General features: G+C 39.7%; 1 protein-coding gene across 7 annotated transcripts in view; it reads left to right on the top strand.

Annotated features, from left to right (window-relative positions):
* The window catches only part of ARHGAP12 (Rho GTPase activating protein 12), a 75,510-nt gene extending 61,140 nt beyond the window's left edge, over positions 1-14,370 (top strand). For 3 of the 7 annotated variants that reach the window (XM_071428706.1, XM_071428704.1, XM_071428700.1), the window contains 9 exons: positions 950-1,054; positions 1,413-1,511; positions 4,044-4,152; positions 4,896-5,015; positions 7,857-7,955; positions 10,016-10,093; positions 10,871-11,005; positions 11,267-11,369; positions 11,787-14,370. In XM_071428706.1, the coding sequence (XP_071284807.1) occupies positions 950-1,054; positions 1,413-1,511; positions 4,044-4,152; positions 4,896-5,015; positions 7,857-7,955; positions 10,016-10,093; positions 10,871-11,005; positions 11,267-11,369; positions 11,787-11,961 (1,023 nt within the window). In that variant the 3' untranslated portion in view covers positions 11,962-14,370. The remainder of the gene's footprint in view (positions 1-949; positions 1,055-1,412; positions 1,512-4,043; positions 4,153-4,895; positions 5,016-7,856; positions 7,956-10,015; positions 10,094-10,870; positions 11,006-11,266; positions 11,370-11,786) is intronic. The other 4 variants (XM_071428701.1, XM_071428707.1, XM_071428703.1 and 1 more) reach the window with 3 other exon arrangements.
* Positions 14,371-18,643: the final 4,273 nt, after the last annotated feature.

Consider the following 18,643-nt stretch of genomic DNA (forward strand, 5'->3'; position numbering starts at 1 on the left):
CAGATGCTACAAGGTTTTCCTGGAACTACAGCATGAAATTTCTGTGCTGTAACTGAGGGACTTGCAGCTTTCCCTGTTCCATATTTTACTCATGTCACTCAAAAATAGAGCTTTTTGTTTGTGTGGGCCATTGAACTGGTTTCCTTGAGGAATTACATTTCAAAGCTATGTGGTGTATGTTGAAATCATAGTAAAAGTACTTTAGTTTAAAAAATTCTGATATCTAATATATATGTGAAGGTAGGAAGTAAGAATAGCTCCCTGAGGTTTTCCTCAAAATTGTTTGAGGGTTACTTGTGGGTTATTTTCTCTTTAGTAAACAGCCAGCGAGTTCTGTTTACTTGGTGAGTTCTGTTTACTTGGTCCAGTATTGCAATAGAAGCACTACAGACAAGTATAGAAGTGTTGGGGGATAAATGTTTTTAAAAAATTATAAATAGAGAAATGTACAAACTGAGAGCACTCTTTCAGTGTGGAGGGATGTGATTACTGCCCAGCAAGCCTACTGTTTCTGGTTTGATTTTTGGTTTTATATACAACCACTGATAAAGTGGCAGAATGTTTGGGGGTGTTTTGCTCAGTTACTTATTAGCTGGTTTTGTTTAAAGCTTGGGACTAGCTTGGCTAAAATCAAGCTACAATCAAATGTTGTATGGACTTCTGCCATTTGTGATAGGAAAAAAAATCCCTGCTGGAATCTGATTGGCATTTAAATTTGTAGAATTTTGAGGGCTTTAAGCTGAGCAGCTTGTAACAGACATGCTTAAAGGTTGTTCTGTGGAAGGTTTCTTGTTTTCCTGGTGTCATGCCTGTTGATTGGTGGCAAAGTACTGTAACTGGTCTAAGTTGTATAGACTGTAAATAATACATGTTATATTTAAAAGATTGCAAGACTGTAAAGAATTTCCTCAGGTTTAATTTTATCATCACTGTTCATAATTTTTTCCAGAAGTTTGGTGTTAATCAATCTAAGCCAGAATTTACAGTGGATCTCAAAGGGGCTTTGATTGACTGGGCCTCGAAGGACAAATCCAGCAAAAAGAATGTTATTGAGGTAAATTATTTTATTTAAATGCAGAATTATATGCACTTCAATTACTGATGTATGAAATTTTCTTTAAGCTTAAAATCAAAAACTCATTAAACTGAGTTTTATCCACTTCTCCCTGCTTAAATGTAGCCTTTATTTTAGTACCTGCAAGAAATGTCCATTTTTAATATGTCTGTATGGGATATGCTTTGCAGTTTTAAGCAGACTGTTAATGGCTGTTCTCCCTGGTAAATGTTCTTGACTGTCTGTGTATTAGCTAACAATTTTGCCAGTGAGAAGTTTAATTTGATTTAAATGATTTTATTTCTGAACTGTAGTGTGTTTATCAGTTCTGATGATATCTGTTTTTATTTCTTTAAAGCTAAAAACTCGCCAAGGTACTGAGCTCTTAATTCAATCAGATAATGACAGCTTTATTAATGAATGGTATAAAGTTCTTAACTACACCATCAATAATCAGGTATGTATTTGTATCATGAAGGTTCTATTTTCACAGTAATATTATTTAGTAAACGAATTGATAGAACAACTTCTAAAGTTTCATGTGTATCTTCATTTACTGATTTTCTTGGGAGCAGGCAGGAGTTTGAGAATATGGCAGTTCCTGGTGGTGGTGAGTGAAATATAATTAATAGTGGCAAAGGGAGAAAGATGAAGAACTGGCTTAAGATGCAGGAGGTGTGGGCTGACATCCATCTCAGAAATGAAGTTACTTCTCTGGCCAAATACTTGTTCTGTCTCAGTGACCTGAAAGGTTCTGATAGAGAGGGAATGAAAGGGGGAGGATGGCCAAGGGACAACTTAATGACGTACATTTATTAGCATTTGATACTGCTCTTCACTTATTATGGCTGCACTGAAGTGCAGATTGAAAGTCCTGGCAAAATACTGTGTTATCTCTTCTTATCTGACAGCATAATGCCAAGTATTTAATTATCAGAGAAGTGCTCAAGTGTTTGCTTTTGATATTGCCAAATAGGATTAACAGTTTTTTAATTCAGAAGTTGGAGGAGATCTTGGAGAAAATATTGCTCTCTATCAAGTTTACTTCATGTGTATTCTTACTTTTTAATAGTTCCAGGCTTGACTGCTGTCCATAAGCTCCAGTTACGTTGCTTTCAATGCCAGTCAGTGGCTTTCATTTCTCTTAGCTCTGTTAGTGCTTTTCACATATGGGTGTTTTCCACCAAACCACAGCAGGCTAATATGAATGGTTGAGTTTCTTTCTGAGCACTCGTGGTATGGTTCCTAACCTGCTCTGTCCCTGGTGTGGGAATGTCATGGCCCTTAATACCCAGGCAAGGCAGAGTCTCCCAGTCACTCAGGGACCCCTTCTGCCTGCCCTGTGTAACACAACTGAGGCCACTCCTTCCCTGCTTAAATAAGAGTGAAGATGGAAAGACTGAGATATGCTGAGATGTGAGGTAATACATGTTTGGTTGAGGAATGGTGGAATAAGGAGAGTTTATCTGCATTCTGGAGGAAATGATGATGGATACTGCTGGGAGCTGGTAGCCAAGAGACCCAAGACTACAAGGCATAAGTCAAGAAAGTGCATTAGAGTACCTGATAATTTGAAGCACTGAAGCTTTGGGTACAAAAATCCATCAGATCTAAAGCCAACTTTTAATTTTGGAAAGTTTATGGTAATAATAGCTGTGATCTCTTTCCCATGACCAAGGTACTATTGCTAGCATGACAAGATCTTCTTCAAAAGAAAAGGCAGATCAGATTCTGTTCTCTTTGTTCCCTCAAGCTCTGTTGTGGCAATGTCCTGTACAAGAGGAACCTGCAAAGGATGTGGCTGCTCTTTTTTAAATACAGAAATTTCCTCGTTTTTACTTTAGACTTGTTGCATAGTACAAACTAGATCCCAGATGACTTTTTTCCAAAGCATTTAATAGTTTTAAAATATGCCAATCCTAAAAAGCTTTGAGGCCTCTTGAAGAGTGGCAGAGGATCCTTAACGGGGACATTATTTGGGCAGTTGAATATATTGATCTGTGATGTGTAAAAAGGCTATCCAAAGCTTTTGAAAAGGAACAGGAATGAAGGTGTTTAAAGGTAACAGGTTAAAGTACAGCTTAGTCCAGGAAGTCATGCTGCTGCTCAGTGCTCTGGAGGGCACAACCTTGCCTCATTTTAGGATTTCCTTCCATGTAAAAGAAAGCACTCTACAGTCAGATTTTGGCAACTGTGTAGCAGTCCAGTTCACTTCAGTTGAAGTGAAGTAAGACATGCACAGGTTGGGAAGGGAATATGTTGTACTGAAGCTGAGGAAGTTTCTTTCCCCATTTCCTGGTATGTCTGCAGTCACACACGTAGCCTGGGCTGCAGGTGAGATCAGCAGACTCTGGAATCTGCCTCCACACTTCAGCATGATCTGTGTTTTCACTTGACAATGTTTAATGAGCATATGCTGAGATAGCAGGAACACTGGGAAAGAATTTTAGACACTGGTACACTTATTTTTCTGAGAGAATTCAGTGTATGTTTTGACAGTAGTGAGATTTTTCCAACTGATAGTTCCATTTTCTATTAAGAAAATTTTACTTATAGAGAAAAAAAAATGGGTAAATGCTCTAGAAATTTTTTTCTAATCCATCAGTCAGGCATTTCTGTGGCAGACCATTAAATAGCTGATGTTTGTCTATTGGATTTGGAAAATAAGCCCAACCAAAAATAATTTCTGTTGTTTATGGGTTGATGTAATGAAGTGTTATCATGAAAGGTTGGTTGTACTTTGTTCAATGTCCAGCAACATTTTCTTTATCGAGTCTTATGAATAAATAGTGTTTCTCAAAGTTACTCACTCTGCCAATGAGAGTTGTCTGAAGATGTTTAACATCTAGAGTTCAGGAAAGAACAAACTGAATGTCAGTATAGGGGGAAAATCTGTGTACTGTAGAACTGTCTGCAGGAAATGTGTGTGTTAATGCTGTATTTTCTGAACTGGCAAACTGAGCACTGCATATCTTCTTAAATCCAACAGGTAATAGAGTCTGATGAAGCATTAGATGATGAGGTACCAGATTCGCCTGGAGTGGAAAAACAAGACAAAGAGAAAGAGAAGGAAAATAAAGACTCTAAGAAACTTCGTTGTGAGTTGAAAATTTTCTGTTGATTTATTCTAGAGATGGCAGTTTTCATTTTCTGCATCTTCAGTATTTTGTGTAAATAGGGAAGAATTCAAAAGGACAGCTAAAAATGAAACTACTGGAATTTGGAAACAATCTTAACATAGTTTATTCTACATCTTGATGTCACTTGGTGAATTTTCTTCCATGTTTTATTAATCATACTATAAAAAAGGAAGAAGAAGAAAAGAAGTGTGAAATGTCTTTAGCTCCTGTTGTATGACACATTTGAAACGGGAAAATAAGCAGTGGTGAAATTAATTCTTTTCAAGGTGTTGTCAAATGCACAGAAATAGTATCTGACTTACCAGGCAAACTGTTTTCTCTCCCTTCCTTCCAGGCTCTATATGAATTTTTAAAAAAAGTATTTAATTCTTTCAAGATAGTTAATCTAACAAGAGGCAAGACTGGTTTTGAAACATAGCTGCACTTGGAAATTTCCACATCAATTCCCTGTGTAAGCTACTGTTTAGTTGGTTTTGCAAGTTTTTAATGACAGCGTTGTCTCTTGGTGGTTTGAGAAATGGATGCTATTTACAAGGAGTTCCAGAAAGTTACGGAAAAAATTAGGGATGAGTTGCAAATTCGAGTAGGTTTTTTGTGTGTTTTGGAGGACAATTGTTTTTTTCTTTTAATGCTGGTTCCTTGGCTGATAAATGCAGTGTTGGTTCTGTGGGTAGTAATGCCAAATGTGTTTCTATTTTCAGCAGTGAAAGCACCCAGCAATATAGACTCCACAGATCAGAAAAAGACCAAAACGAAGCTCAAGAAGTTTCTTACACGGCGCCCTACATTACAAGCTGTCCGTGAAAAAGGCTACATTAAGGGTAAATGAACCTTTTTAACAAAGGACATAGTTTGAAAAGCTGAATTTAGTAGTTCATGTGTAAAATGGGGTTAAAATGGTCTAGTTTCAGAGTAAAATACATGTGTATAGTTGGTTTAACAAAAGTCTTGGATGAATAGTGGAACTGGTGATTGCTGTACTTCTCAGTGCTGTTACTGGCCATTAAACTGCTCGGAGGATCCCTCTCCCTCGGCTCCGTGCTGGCCGAACTGCAGTGAAAACTGGGGGCCCAGGAGCCCCTTTGGACTTGGACTCTCTAGCTAAGAAGCACTGCATTCCACCCTTCTGAGCTGGAAATCCAGATATCTGACCCTGATTTGTGCAAACAGGGGAAGGAACAGCCCTTTGGGTACAAAGCTGAGTGCGTGTGCTCACCCAAGGGTGTTTTAGTCCGAGTGGGACCAGACAATCATGTGCCATATCATAAGAAATTAAATATTTAGGAAAACCAAGATGAGGTTACAGGAGTCTTAACTTAAACATCTTTTTCCCATAACCTTTTTTGAATGTATACATTATTTTAATTGTTTCATGAAGAGTGTTACAGATACTCTTGAATCAAAGTTATGAAAAATTTCTTTTTGTCACAATTTGAGAAAACAGTATTTGCACAGGTTTAAGTTAATGTGTTTGTGTAAATTATTGACTTGGTACTCATTGTAAAACTTCATTTATTTATTTATTTGTATGCTTTAGCAGGACTTGTAGGTGATACTCTACTAGGGTCAAAATAGCATATGGGTAGGCAAATACCAGACCAAATCCTACTGTGATTTGCCTCACCACATACTTTAACAGGTGTGCTTCTGTTGCATGTGGCATTTGATATATTTGTGTATCTGCAAATATAATTTACTTGTAAATGATGGAAATTTTGTTTGGAATAAGGGAGCATTATTCCCAGACTTTGACGTTTTGCTCTGCTTTACAACTTAATATTCATGTCATGGCTCAGTGACGTAACTTCTGACATTGGCAACATGAACACTAAGCCAAGTTTAACTTGTACATGTGCGTGCTAATGACTGGATTTTTAATAAAGGTATTAAGGAATGAGGAGTTTGTTTTTTTATTTAAAAGCTTGGTGTAAGTTTTAAAAGTTGGATGGGCACTGTACATGATTGTATGAATGAAGAATGCAGAAGTCTTCATTTAAAAGCCCAGTGTTACTTTGGTGGCTGCTGCAGAACAAGCTTAGTAAATGGAAAGCTTGGCAAATCCAGTATGAGCAGAAAACTAGTGAAAAGTTCTGGAAGAAAAAATCCACTTGAAACAGCATGCACTAAGTGGAGAAGGAACTGTGTTAAAGTTTTGTTACGTGGAAAATCAAAAGTACAGTTATTACTTTAAAGATGTGAAGAAAAAAATACTACTTCTGTATATGTTGAAATTATTAAAGTCGAAGGCAATTGTAGCAAATTGCTTTGTTACATGCTTCTATTTTCTTCTGCTACCTAATCTGCATTGCTTTACCTGCCACAGCTGCATGCTAGCCTGGCTTTCTGCTGCGTGGGCTTTTTCAATCCTTTGCTACTGATTCTGCTTATAAAGCTCGCTGCGTGAGTAGCTGCCACAGCACCGAGGTGGTGTGGACCACTGGCCTTATCATATCCAGCTAATAATGCCATTAAATGCCCATTTTCATACTGTAAAATTGGTTTGGTGTGCTGTTTGGGTTTCCCAAAGCACTAGTCAAGATGCAAGAGTTGTTAATCTACTGGAATTATTGAACATGAAAAATGGGCTAGGTGCTGTGCATGATGCAAATGCAAGAGCAGTCTCTCTTTTGCAGAAGCTCTGAAGTAAGACACACCAGATTCTGGGAAGATGGCCACTTATGTACCTAATTTAACAGAGTAAACAAACCAACAAACACCCCTTCCCTATAAGAGTGGAATCTTTGCTTCTCTGTCTCAAGACCCCATGTCACCTTCATGCATCTGAACAGAAGAGGCCATCTATTATTTGGGTATCTTTGATGAAAGTCATAGAAATGGATCTATCAAAGGTTTTGGTGATAACAATCTGAGCAAGAAGAATTTAACATGCTGCTAAAATTCACTGAGACATTGCAAGATTCTCCTCTCTGTCCAAGCTAATTTTCCTTTTTGCACCCCTTTATGATGGAAAATTCTCCCCCTGGATTGTGCAGTTTTGAAAATAAGATTCAGATTTACCACTGCCCATAAATATCTGTATTTAGATTCTGACCTTGCAGCCAGGTTGCCTATGCATGGTCAGACTTGCATCCATTCAGAGCTCTGAGGTAAAAGTGTCATTTACAAATTTACGTCAGAACTTAATAATGTCAGAAGACTCTACATTAAAGTAAATTAATATATAATGCTGTGTTAAACAGTGGGTGCAGGGAAAGATGACATTTTGCAGAGTTTTTTTCCCAAGCAACGCCAAAAGCTTTCACACCGGTTAAAGTTCATAATCTCTTTGAATTTTTAACAAAGATTGCAATAAATGCATGTTGATCTTGGGGCAGGAATGGAGTGTAACAGGACACATTTGCATCCATTACATTTCTTATAACATTATTGATGAAATGACTCATAAAGTATCACCTGATGGATTAAAAGGATTTCAGTAGCAAAACTTCCTTTCTTGTGTAGCTGCTGACGCTCTTCTTACTGGGAGCTTTTCTCGCTGGGAGCTGCTGAGAACTCTTTTCAAAACTTTCCTATTTCCTCTCCAATGCTGCAACAATTGTATCCAGTAGACTTTGCCCTTTGTAGAGGTTTGTTTTAACCTGAACTAGTTCTGTCACTCGTGTCCTGTTCCACTGTAAATCAGTCTCTTTACTTGATTCCAGATCAAGTTTTTGGTTCAAATCTCACCAGCTTGTGTCAAAGAGAAAACAGCACGGTGCCAAAGTTCGTGAAGCTGTGCATTGAGCATGTTGAGGAACATGGTATGGCTGAATTTTTTGTTTACAAATCTCTCTAGCTCACCACTCTTAATGTTGAACATTTTAATCTTAAAATGGTGTTGGTTTATTTGGGGAAGCTAATCTGAGACTTGTATCCTGAATTAGCGTTGGGTTTTCAAGAGTGAGGACATAGGTGGGATCCAAAGTGGGGAGAAGGGAGGAAATCTTATATCTGAGAAATGGATCTGCTTCAGTATATTTCAAGCTGAGGAAAAGGCAGGACAGCCTCCTGGCAGCAAGGCTCCAAAGGAAGAGGGAGTGCAAGAAGTAGTAGAAGAGCTCAGCTCATCAAGTTTTTTTTTTTTTTCAGATTAAAAATGAGACTATTGAAATGCAGCTATTCCTTTTTGGAAGGTTTAAGCATGCTAGCAGTCACTTCTGTTAAAACTTCCTTGAAATGAACTTTTAGGAAAAGGTTCTGTTCCTGCTCTGTGTATGCACTGACTGCCAGAAGACCAGCCTGCTTGTTTGATGCCCTTCAGCCAGTTACACAAATTGCTATATTTTATGCAATTCTGGAGATTATCAGTGTCCACATATTGACTCAGTTTTTGTTTGCTTTGATTGAAAAATATGTATTTCCTACCTAACAACTGAGAACACTTTGTTTGAAAGCTACATGAGACATTCTGGGTTTTCTGCTGTAAAGCACATCTTCACATTTTTGTTGACAATTTGTTGGTTGTGACTCCTGGCTTGGCTTGTAGTCTCTGTGGGTTTTCTTGCCTGTTTCTTGCTGTTGTCTTTGCCTTATCTCTTGGAAAAGATGACTGAGAGGGGATTATGGAATCTCCATAATCATCATTCAGATATTTACCAGTCCGTTAATCTGAGAACATTCCCTTGAGTATCAGGGTAAGTGTTACAGGGGAATACATGTGAATTCTAAGGCATCTTCCATGGGATCTTCATTTAGCCTCTAGTCCTCTTTGTCAATGTTTCTATCTTATGGCCTGGGAGGGGAGAAAAACTGCTTCCATTGCATTACTCCAGTCTGGCAAATTGCCACCTTGCTTGTGGCAGCAGGCTTTATTCCATTTGTCATCTGAAGATTGTGAGAAAGGGGTTATTTTGCTTTGTTCCTTTTTTTGTTTTTTGTTGTTTTTTTTTTTTTCTTTTTAAATTTTTTTTTATTTTAAAGGCAGGACTTCAGTGAAGATAGTGAAGTTTTCCTTTTTTAAATACCTGAGGGGAAGCTGACAGAAATGAACAGCTTTTTTTTCCTACCTCTCCAACTCTTCCTTCTACCAATACACTTCAGATCAGTTCTTTCTGTAAAGGAATGACTAGTGGATTATGGGGAAAAGGGATATGTCAGATGGTGCTGGTAACTGTGCTCTGTTGCATCAGACAACTTGAGGAGCTACAGGGACTTGCAGGTATTCTGGCAACACTCACCCTCTCAGTGGCACTGACTCACCTGCTGCATCCAAGTGGCTTTTCAGATAAATTCTTTACCTCCTAATCACTGCTGAGTAACTGCAGTAGCAACCACAGAGACACAGTTTTCTTCTTTTCTGGTCAAGTGTGCAATCCTGTGAGGCAGGGGCTGCCCATTTTAGTTCTATAGGCTGTTGGGTAGCTCTGAGTGTGCATGTGCATCATTCCTTCTTGTAAACCTGGTCACTTGACAACTTTGAGATGCTTTCTCTGCATGACTTGATTGGGTTTTTCTTAACCATACATTAAGAATTGAAGATTGTATCCACAAAATACATGATTACTGCATGTTGGACTCCCATGTATTCCCTGCCCACCCACCAAGAGCATCTTAAACAAGACATCTGATCTCATGGGGGAAACTTGGAGCTGTTGCCTCATTACTACTTGAATAGGAAGTTTTAGAGATTACTTTGAGCTTGATGCTGCCAAACTTGTGCCAGCAAATTAAACCCCCTCTGTTTTATATGCCCTGCCCATCAAAACAAGATAGTTAAACTTTTTATTTCTTTGTTACAAGGTGGGTTTCCTTTGCTTTTAATTTTGCTAAGTAGACCTATACATATGTAAGTTATTAAAATGGATTTATCCCTTTGTTTCAGGATTAGATATTGATGGCTTATACAGAGTTAGTGGCAATCTTGCAGTGATACAGAAGCTGAGATTTGCAGTCAATCATGGTAAGCTTCCTCCAGTTATATTACAATGGCATTTATTTTCAGATTGTTGAAGTCCATAGAAAGCTAAAGATTAAGATTTCTCTGTAACATATCGTGAGAAATGACTGTCATCCTCGAAGTAAAGTTACTTCAGAATTATAGAACTGACTGTGTAATATACATTACTTGAAAAACCTGATATTCTGGAGGTTTAGTCTCACGTGAACCATAGAGGCATTGCTAGAACAGAATTCTAAAAAAAAGATGGTAATAGAATTTGAAGAAGGGGAATTGTTTCAGACAAAATATCTCACTGCCTAATGGGAAAACAGCAAGCATGTTAAGCTTTTACTAACATTAAAATTGTAAGTTTATGGGGTTTTTAGTGAGATTTGCTACTGCCTTTTAGTGGGGAGAGGGCTCAGCTCCTCTTCACTGTACTCTGTGTATAAAACCCTTTCTTCTGGCAGTATCTTAGCATAGCCCATCCAGAATCTGACCTCTCATTTTCTGATTGACAGGATCTAACAGTAAATTTTGTGTTATGTCAGCAGCTCCTATTCCCTTCTGGAAAATGCCCTAGGAGTATGTATGTCTATAGTGCAGTAGGCAGAATTTAGCCATCTCCATCTGCTGCTGCAGCTCTGTATCCCAGAGTGGGATATGGAATGTGCTGAAGTAGAGCAAGTCTTCACTGCTTTGAAAGTGATAAGTACAGAAGAATAGTTGAGTTTATTTTTAAAAAAATAGCCTTTATAGTTGAAGTATTGTCATTAATTATTTATTTTTCTCTCTCAGATGAGAAGCTGGACTTGAATGACAGTAAATGGGAAGATATACATGTCATTACAGGAGCTCTAAAAATGTTCTTCAGGGAATTGCCAGAGCCACTGTTCACTTACAACCACTTCAATGACTTTGTCAATGCAATTAGTAAGTCTGGAGAACTTGCATATGGTGTTTGGATAAGTCCTGTACAATTTTAAAAATGATTTTGGACATGAGTTTTGGTTGTGAACGGGGTGACTTGTCCGGAATTGCTGTCGGTGCTGCCGGGGCCGGCCGGGAGGTGGCAGTGTCCTATCTCGGATTAGCACTGCAAACCGCGGTTTTCCTGCCCAGCCTCTGAAAATTTATGCTCAAGTTTTAAACAAAAATACTGAACTTTTGTTTCTCAACCTCACCCTTTTGCAGAGCAAGAACCAAGGCAGCGTGTCCCTGCTGTTAAAGATTTAATCAAACAGTTGCCAAAACCAAATCAGGACACCATGCAGGTACTCTTTAGACACCTGAAAAGGTAAGTGACAGATAGAAGGAAAGACTTTGTGTTGCTAATCTTTCCTTAAAGATAAAGAATCCAATTTAGAGTACCAAGTGACTGTTCTTACTGCATTTTTTTATATTGGACTTAATAAAAGCATGTATCAATCTGTTTGGATATGAGCTTGCAGAGCACCAGACTTGAGACAGTATGTTGCATAGTTGTGATACTTGCTGCCAAGTCTTTTAGAGGGACTGTGAGAGGACCAAGAATGACATTTCAAAACAAAACTTTTTTCATAGAGAGGGGAATTACAGCAGCTGTATGTCTTAATAGCAGGACTGCTCATTAAATAAATACTCTGAATAGCCATTTGCTTTGGGATGTTTTCTTTTTCTGTCATCCTGTTGCCCTAACACTGATACATCTCTTGTGTATTGTTTTCTCTTTCAGAGTTGTAGAAAATGGAGAAAAGAACCGAATGACCTATCAAAGTATAGCAATAGTTTTTGGTCCTACCTTATTAAAACCAGAGAAAGAGACTGGTAACATAGCAGTCCACACAGTATACCAGAATCAGATTGTAGAGTTAATTCTACTGGAATTGAATTCCATCTTTGGACGCTGACATTTTTCTTGGAGAAGAAACTGGAAGTGATGGGTTGGCAGCAGTACTCCATCAGAAGGAAAACCTCTTGCTGTATATGATGTTTTATGTTTGTGGACCAAGCAGCAACTTGTTTTTTGCACTTTTGGGGAGGGAAGAAACAGGAGAAATGTTTGACCACTTTAATGCGAATTAAAGACAACACTTCAAATTTCTTTGAGAAGTTCAATATAAAAAATTAATTGAAAAGTTTCTAGTTTGCCTTTTTAAAGTATCATTGGAAAAATTAAATATAGGTTCATACACTGGATTTCTTGGAGAGTAAAACTAATAATCTCAGACTGGATAATCTGGAATTTAATCTCAAAATTCTTCCATGAGATGGGGAAAAGTCCTACCATTTTTCCCGATATGGAAAAATTCAGTGAAGTTACATGTTAAGCTTGTTTATTGCAACCTACTTAGATCTGTATGACACTTTTCCAAGGGGGTTCTGCATGCCTGACTGTCCTAGACTTGCGCTACCCGTTTGGTTTAGTTATTCAAATCTAATTCTTCCCTTGATGTCTGCTGCCCTCTGTTCTTCTTTTTCTCCTGTTTTTCTGTTGTTGGGCTTTTTGTTTTGTCTTTTTTTTTGTGGGGCTCTTTTTGTTTGTTTGTTTGTTTGTTTTTTTATTTTATTTTTTTTACTTCTTTCTTTCTTCCTCTTTTTTTCCCCAGCAGCCTCTCTGGAAGTTCTTTGCTGCTTCATAGAGCAGCACACTATTACACTATTTCAAACACTGAACTTGTAAGAATATCCAGCAATGGTTATTTGTCGTGGGGCATAATAGAAGTAATATTTAATAAACATGTTCATTTTTTCAGGGTATGTCCTGAGCTAAGTTTTGTGTTATACTGATCTAAAGCTAAAGTCCTAAGTGAATACCGACTGTAACACTGTATTGGGTTCTGGTATAATGCTGTGGTAGTGGAAGTTCATTCTTGATGTAAATACAGGCTGTCCTTTTGGTTCCTGTATATAAGTCAGTTCCTGTATAATTGAACACTTTAGTCACACATTTCTAATCATGGGTAGATTAGCTACAGTAGCATAATGTTTCCAGTGGATGTCTGGGTTTCAGCAGGGAAACCGGTTAAGGGGAGGGAGGGAGATCTAACTGTGTGCACTTTTAGATGTTAATTACATTTGCGGGCAAATAACTGTAATGCAAATGGTACTGGAGAAATACTGAGTGTGCTTGCTAAATTGTTAATGCACTACAAGAAGAGCCTTTTAGATTATTTAATATGTACAGGATACATTAGAAAAATGTATTATGAATTCTAACATCTGCAGATAGTGAAAGTCATGTTTTGATAGATAGATGTTTGATGGAATCCACTATGCTAAATTTAAGATTTTCTTTTTACATTAATGTAGAATAATTTGTAAAATTGGTTTTGAAAGATTTTGTTACAGGGAGCATGGTCTGCCGAAGATTTTTTTAAATGTATTTTTCTAGACTAACTGCTGTATCTGACATATTTGTTATGTCTAACCTGAATAAAGAAAACCAATAGTTCTTTTAGAGTTTACCATACCCACTTCAGACAACACGAGCCCCCTTTGAACAAGACCAATGTATCTTACCCTTTAGCATGGATGGATACCACTTGTGACAGAGCTGTCACGCTGGACTGAAATATGATTGCCTACTTTATAACCTGACAATTTTAGGAACTTCCCAGTCCCCTTCTTTAACAACTTGAATTCTAACATAAGGTTCAGAGAGGGCAGAAGTAATTTATGGATATAAATTTGCAGTCTTTGAAACACATCCCAGCTTGGAGCCCGCTGTACAGGAAGCAGTTACGTTGAGGAGGGGATTGTGTCAGTAGCCCTGGCTCTGCTGTGTCCCTGTCGCACACAGCCCTGGCTGGCAGCCATGGGGACGTGTGGGGACACACTGAGCTGTAACCAGACTGATGGTACGAGAATTTCACGAGCATAGGGCTTGCATGAAGACTTTTTGGAGATGAGTGAGGAGATTAGTAACCTTGTGGCTTTCTCAGTGTCTTCTTGTGGTAATGGTGAAGTCTTGTGGTTTGTTGCAAAGCGACCTGGGTGAGAACTGTGAAAGCCCTGTCTCAGAGGTGTGGTGTCAGCCTCCCTCTGGGCTCTCACACCGAGCAGTGCTGAGCCTGTGCCCTAACCTGCTAGAAAATATTGACTGACTTGGAATCTGTGGCTGTGCATTATTCAAACCCTGCCTTTGGCTGTAAAGGAAGAATTCTTGCTGCTACATGAGAGGGCTTGTTCACCGGTCACCTTTTGTTGCGAGTGTTACCTTTTTCAAAGGAAGAATGCCTTTTTAAAGCAATTTGATTATGAGGATGTCACACTTTTCCTTGTATTCCCCAAAAATAAAGCATTTTGTTATTACAATATCTAGTATGGTTTTGTGCAGTGAAGTTGTCTTAATATTCTAATTTTTAGTTTGGGGAGAGAGAAGGATTCTTTTTAATTGAAGGAGGTGTAGGCAAACACTTGAGACATTCAGGAAGAGGAGGGAGTCCAAGCTGATGGTACATTTGTTGTGGCCAACATGAAACTATGTATGTCACTACATTAGGTTTCTTCAGTGCTTGAAAGATTTTGTCTTGTTCTCGCAGTTAGCTTTCTTTTAAGTAATCAAAATGAGGGATTTGCACAAACACACCAGGGGAAAGCTATCTGTATCAGATGAAACACAGTTAATTTTTTTATATTCCTCAGTTCAGGCTCTATATCAGATTTTTGTTCTGGTTTAAAAGCAATTTAAACCTGAATATAAATTTTTTGGGGCCATGACCACTCAAAGGAAACTGGAGGTCCAATATTATGTATTGGTGCCAGCTGAAATTTTTGTTCCAGCACTAGAGCTGTGTTCAGCTACACAGCAGTAATACCAAACAACTTTGAGCCATGCTTGATCTGGACTGGTTACAGGTTTCTTCACTTTGAAGCTGGAGAGAGAAGTGGACACAGAAAAGACAAGGCAAATATGCACAGTCATTTCACATAAACGAATTTTTTAATTCTGAATTACATGCAGGAAGCTTTATTTACTTGCAAGTGGATAGGTCATGCTTACTGTCCAGGCTCAGGAAAGCCTCCCTATTTTCACAGAAATCCATGATAAATTCCCTTTGTACTCAACTCACTGTATCCTGGCAAGCGAATCCTCGCCTTGCAGCATGAGAGAGAAGGGAGTTCATAGGTAACACAGTATCAGTTTATTCCTATGCTGAGCCCTGACTTTTTTCCCCTTAAAGGGAACAGCTTTATTTAGCCCTAAAGTAGTGATATTTTCAGAATCAATTGGTTAATTCATAAGGCATCACGTAAGGCAGGCACAGTAGGGCATTCTGCTGGCCCAGGGGGAGGGACAGCATGTCTGATGAGGCTGCCTGCAGCCGCTGGGGAGAGGAGAGCTCCTCTGAAGAATCTTAATTAGCCTCCACAATTGGGAAGTTTTGTGGGCAAGCAGCTGGTAGGACTGGATCAGGCCTTTACAAAAGTAGCCCTATGTGAATGTGGGGCTTAAATGAACATTTCCCCCCCCTCTCCAGCTCCCCCAGCATTCTTGTAAACAGAGCACTTGTAAAACAAGCTCGCACTGTGTAACAAACCAACATGAAAGACATTCAGAGGCGACTTGGCCTCTCAGTCCATTTTATTGCCCTGAGAATTAAATGGCAGCTCCAATATTAGTTTCCTACAACTTCCCCATACAGGTTCTAATTTCAGCTGCTACTTTAAAAAAATAAAAGAAATCTGTGTTGTGTTCAGCAAACTTAGAATGCTAAGTGGAACAAGCCAGTACAGTGTCAGTTTTATTTTTCATAGAATCTCATTTTACAGCTTATTACACTCATATATAGTGAGCTGAGGAAGGGGAGAGAGATCCTGAGTGTGGGAGTAAGTAAATGCAGAACACCGAAGGCAACAGACAAAGCAGGTGTGATGGACAAGCAAGATAGCAAAGAAATATTCACTCAGAACTGCAGGAATCCAGGCCAGAGACCTGGGAGAGAGCCAGGCTGCCAAGAGTGTGGGCTGGAGTTGCTTTTTATTTTCTCCTTTTCTTCCTTTGCATGTCTTAAAATACAGATGAAGGTCCAGCTATGTTTTTAAGGGTCATTTGCTCTGCAAGCAGGTGGCAAAGCAGCAGTACCTGCCTTTCTCCATCTTTTCTGGAGTGGCTTCTGTGTGTCAGCTCCTCAGGGATGCACTTGTGTCTAACTTCCCTGGATACAAGTATCTGAGTGCTAATGGGAGTCAAGAACTATGTCCCTTCAACCAGCATCTGTGCAATACAAAAATAAACTTGTTCTCAGTTTGGCAATGTTGTTCTGGTGGCACTGAGGGTCCCATCCAAGATCCAGCCCTTGTGGCAGCAGATCCTGAGAAACACAGGTGGTCCTGTCTGCTACAATCTCAGCACATAGAAGAAACAAATGCATGAAGCTCTAAAGTGGGAGTATGCCAAAAAAATAAAGCTCCAAGCTAAACTATCTTCACAAGTAGTTCAGATCTGTTTGCACAGTACAAATCTGCTCAGAATAGCTTGTTAATTCGTAATGTGAAAGAAACAGCTGTCCTCTAAAAAATTAAATACTTTAACTAAAAGCTGTCATTTCTTATATCAGGCATTGGAAAATACATGTTAAACATTGGTCAGCCTGTCTATTCATCAAGTGCTGCAGCCAAATGACTGGAATCAAACCACTGGCAGTGTTTCCCGGCCACTGATGTGCCAGTGCTCTCTGCCTTTATGAGGAGGCTGATGCTGAGCTGGTGGTGGCTTGGCAGCTTCCTGCATGCACATGTCCAATTGTTCCAGTAAAGGAGGTGACTAACCTGGAAACAGAACTGAAAAATCACCTCTTTACAAGAAAACCTCTCCTATCAGCCTGGGCTGGGTGGTGCTTGGCTGCAGGGGCTTGACCTGCACAGTGCTGTCCCCAAGCTCTCCTGCTGCTGCAGGGATGTTGTCCCTGGCACTGAGTGACTGAGTGCATCTTCTGTGGGTGCTGGCCTTGCCAGGCCCCTGCCCACACACAGCTTTGTGTGACCTGCTCAACTTGACAGCTTTCTTCTGTGAGGAAAAACTGAGACGTGGTTGTGCAAAAGGTAATGCCCCTCCTCTGGCAGGTTGAAGGATGCCACTGTATTTCCTGCTATGACAAAGCTGTTTCAGAGCTGAAGTTCTGTTCTTACTGACACACTAGTCCCGTTCTGATCCAGCTCAGACCTTTTGCTTCCTTATTTGTACAAGAGTCTGGAGCCCTGGAATGTGCTGGGCTCTGCCCAGAGCGCTGCTTCCCTGGCAGGGCTGGGGCACAGCCACTCAGCCATACACATTCAGCACAAAGCAGACATCAGTGTAAAACCAGGGGCTAGAGAATTAGAGAAATGTTCCTTTTCAGGTGATAGTTACAGCAGGCTGTGTGCTGCTCTGTGTTGCAGAGTGCCTCTTCTCCTGTGGTGCTGCAGAAATGTCTGTAAGCTGAGCAATCAGGTATTGCATTTGGCACAGGGCTGGAGGAAAGCAATGTGTTTCCATGCAACCTCTGAATCCCCATCTGCATTGCTTGGCAGCTGTGAGCCAGCTGCCAAGAGGACAGCACAATCTTCAGGTTTGCATTAAAACACTGCAGCTGTAGGCCAGGACCATTCTTGTTGCTTTCTTTTGCCTGAGCTTTCCAGCCTGTCCCATTCTAATGCATGAAAATTAATAACTTTCTGTCCACCTTTCCTATTTATGGAGTACAGCAGCTCTGTGCAGCAAGCCAGGTGCTCAGGGCCCTTGGGTACAGCTTCTTACCCTGTATATACACAATTTAGTTAAGAGGGGGAAAAGACAGTTTATTATAAACATTGAACAGTGGGCGGCATCATTAGCTTTTAAAAATCATAACTAACTCCCCAGGTGGTTGTCCTAATGTGTTCTGGGCTTTCTTTGCATCCCTGAGATTAAAAGAAAGCCTGAGCACATGAGGGTGGGATGCAGCACAATGAAATGTTGAGTGCTGCTTGTCGGGTCCGGCTGTCTGTCTCTGCCCCGACACGGGTAGAGTGGTTCTTTGGTGGGCGCGATGCAAAGGACGAGTCTGGACTCTTCAGTTTTTCGGTCTTCAGGTTGTTTATTATTTCTTATCTACAAAATTTTTCTGTCTGCCCAACAGAGGTCTGATCTGCAAGCAGTCACAGGCACTCTCTGACCACCCACGGGGCAGTCATGTCTTTTTATACTAAAACCTACGTATACAATATTTACCTTTATTTCCCAATGCTTTTCGCCCATGTTAGCAAGTGCACCTTCACCATAAACCAATCTCTAAGTGCCAACATCATCACAGGAGATGGAGGACAAGAAGAAGAAAGAAGAAGGACAAGACACGCCCTGATCCCTCCATCTTGTCTCCATAACCCCCCTGTACCAAAAACCTTAAAGTCTATATCTCACCCTCTAATTGTGTCTCTTTTACACCTTGTACTCTAAAGTGATTCTCTTGTCCTCAGACTCTTGTTACTTCTGTGGATGGATCAAAATCAAGCCACCAAACACTCTTGGCAACATTCCAGGGTTTTCGAGACCCCCAAGGGTTCTCCTGGCATCTCTGGACATCGGGAACGATGCTGTTGGTGGCACAGCAAATGCCACTCTGCCAGCAT

Source organism: Agelaius tricolor, unplaced genomic scaffold (genome assembly GCF_023055355.1).
Source record: "Agelaius tricolor isolate 1412-34295 unplaced genomic scaffold, bAgeTri1.0.p SCAF_6, whole genome shotgun sequence".
NCBI classification, from domain to species: domain Eukaryota; kingdom Metazoa; phylum Chordata; class Aves; order Passeriformes; family Icteridae; genus Agelaius; species Agelaius tricolor.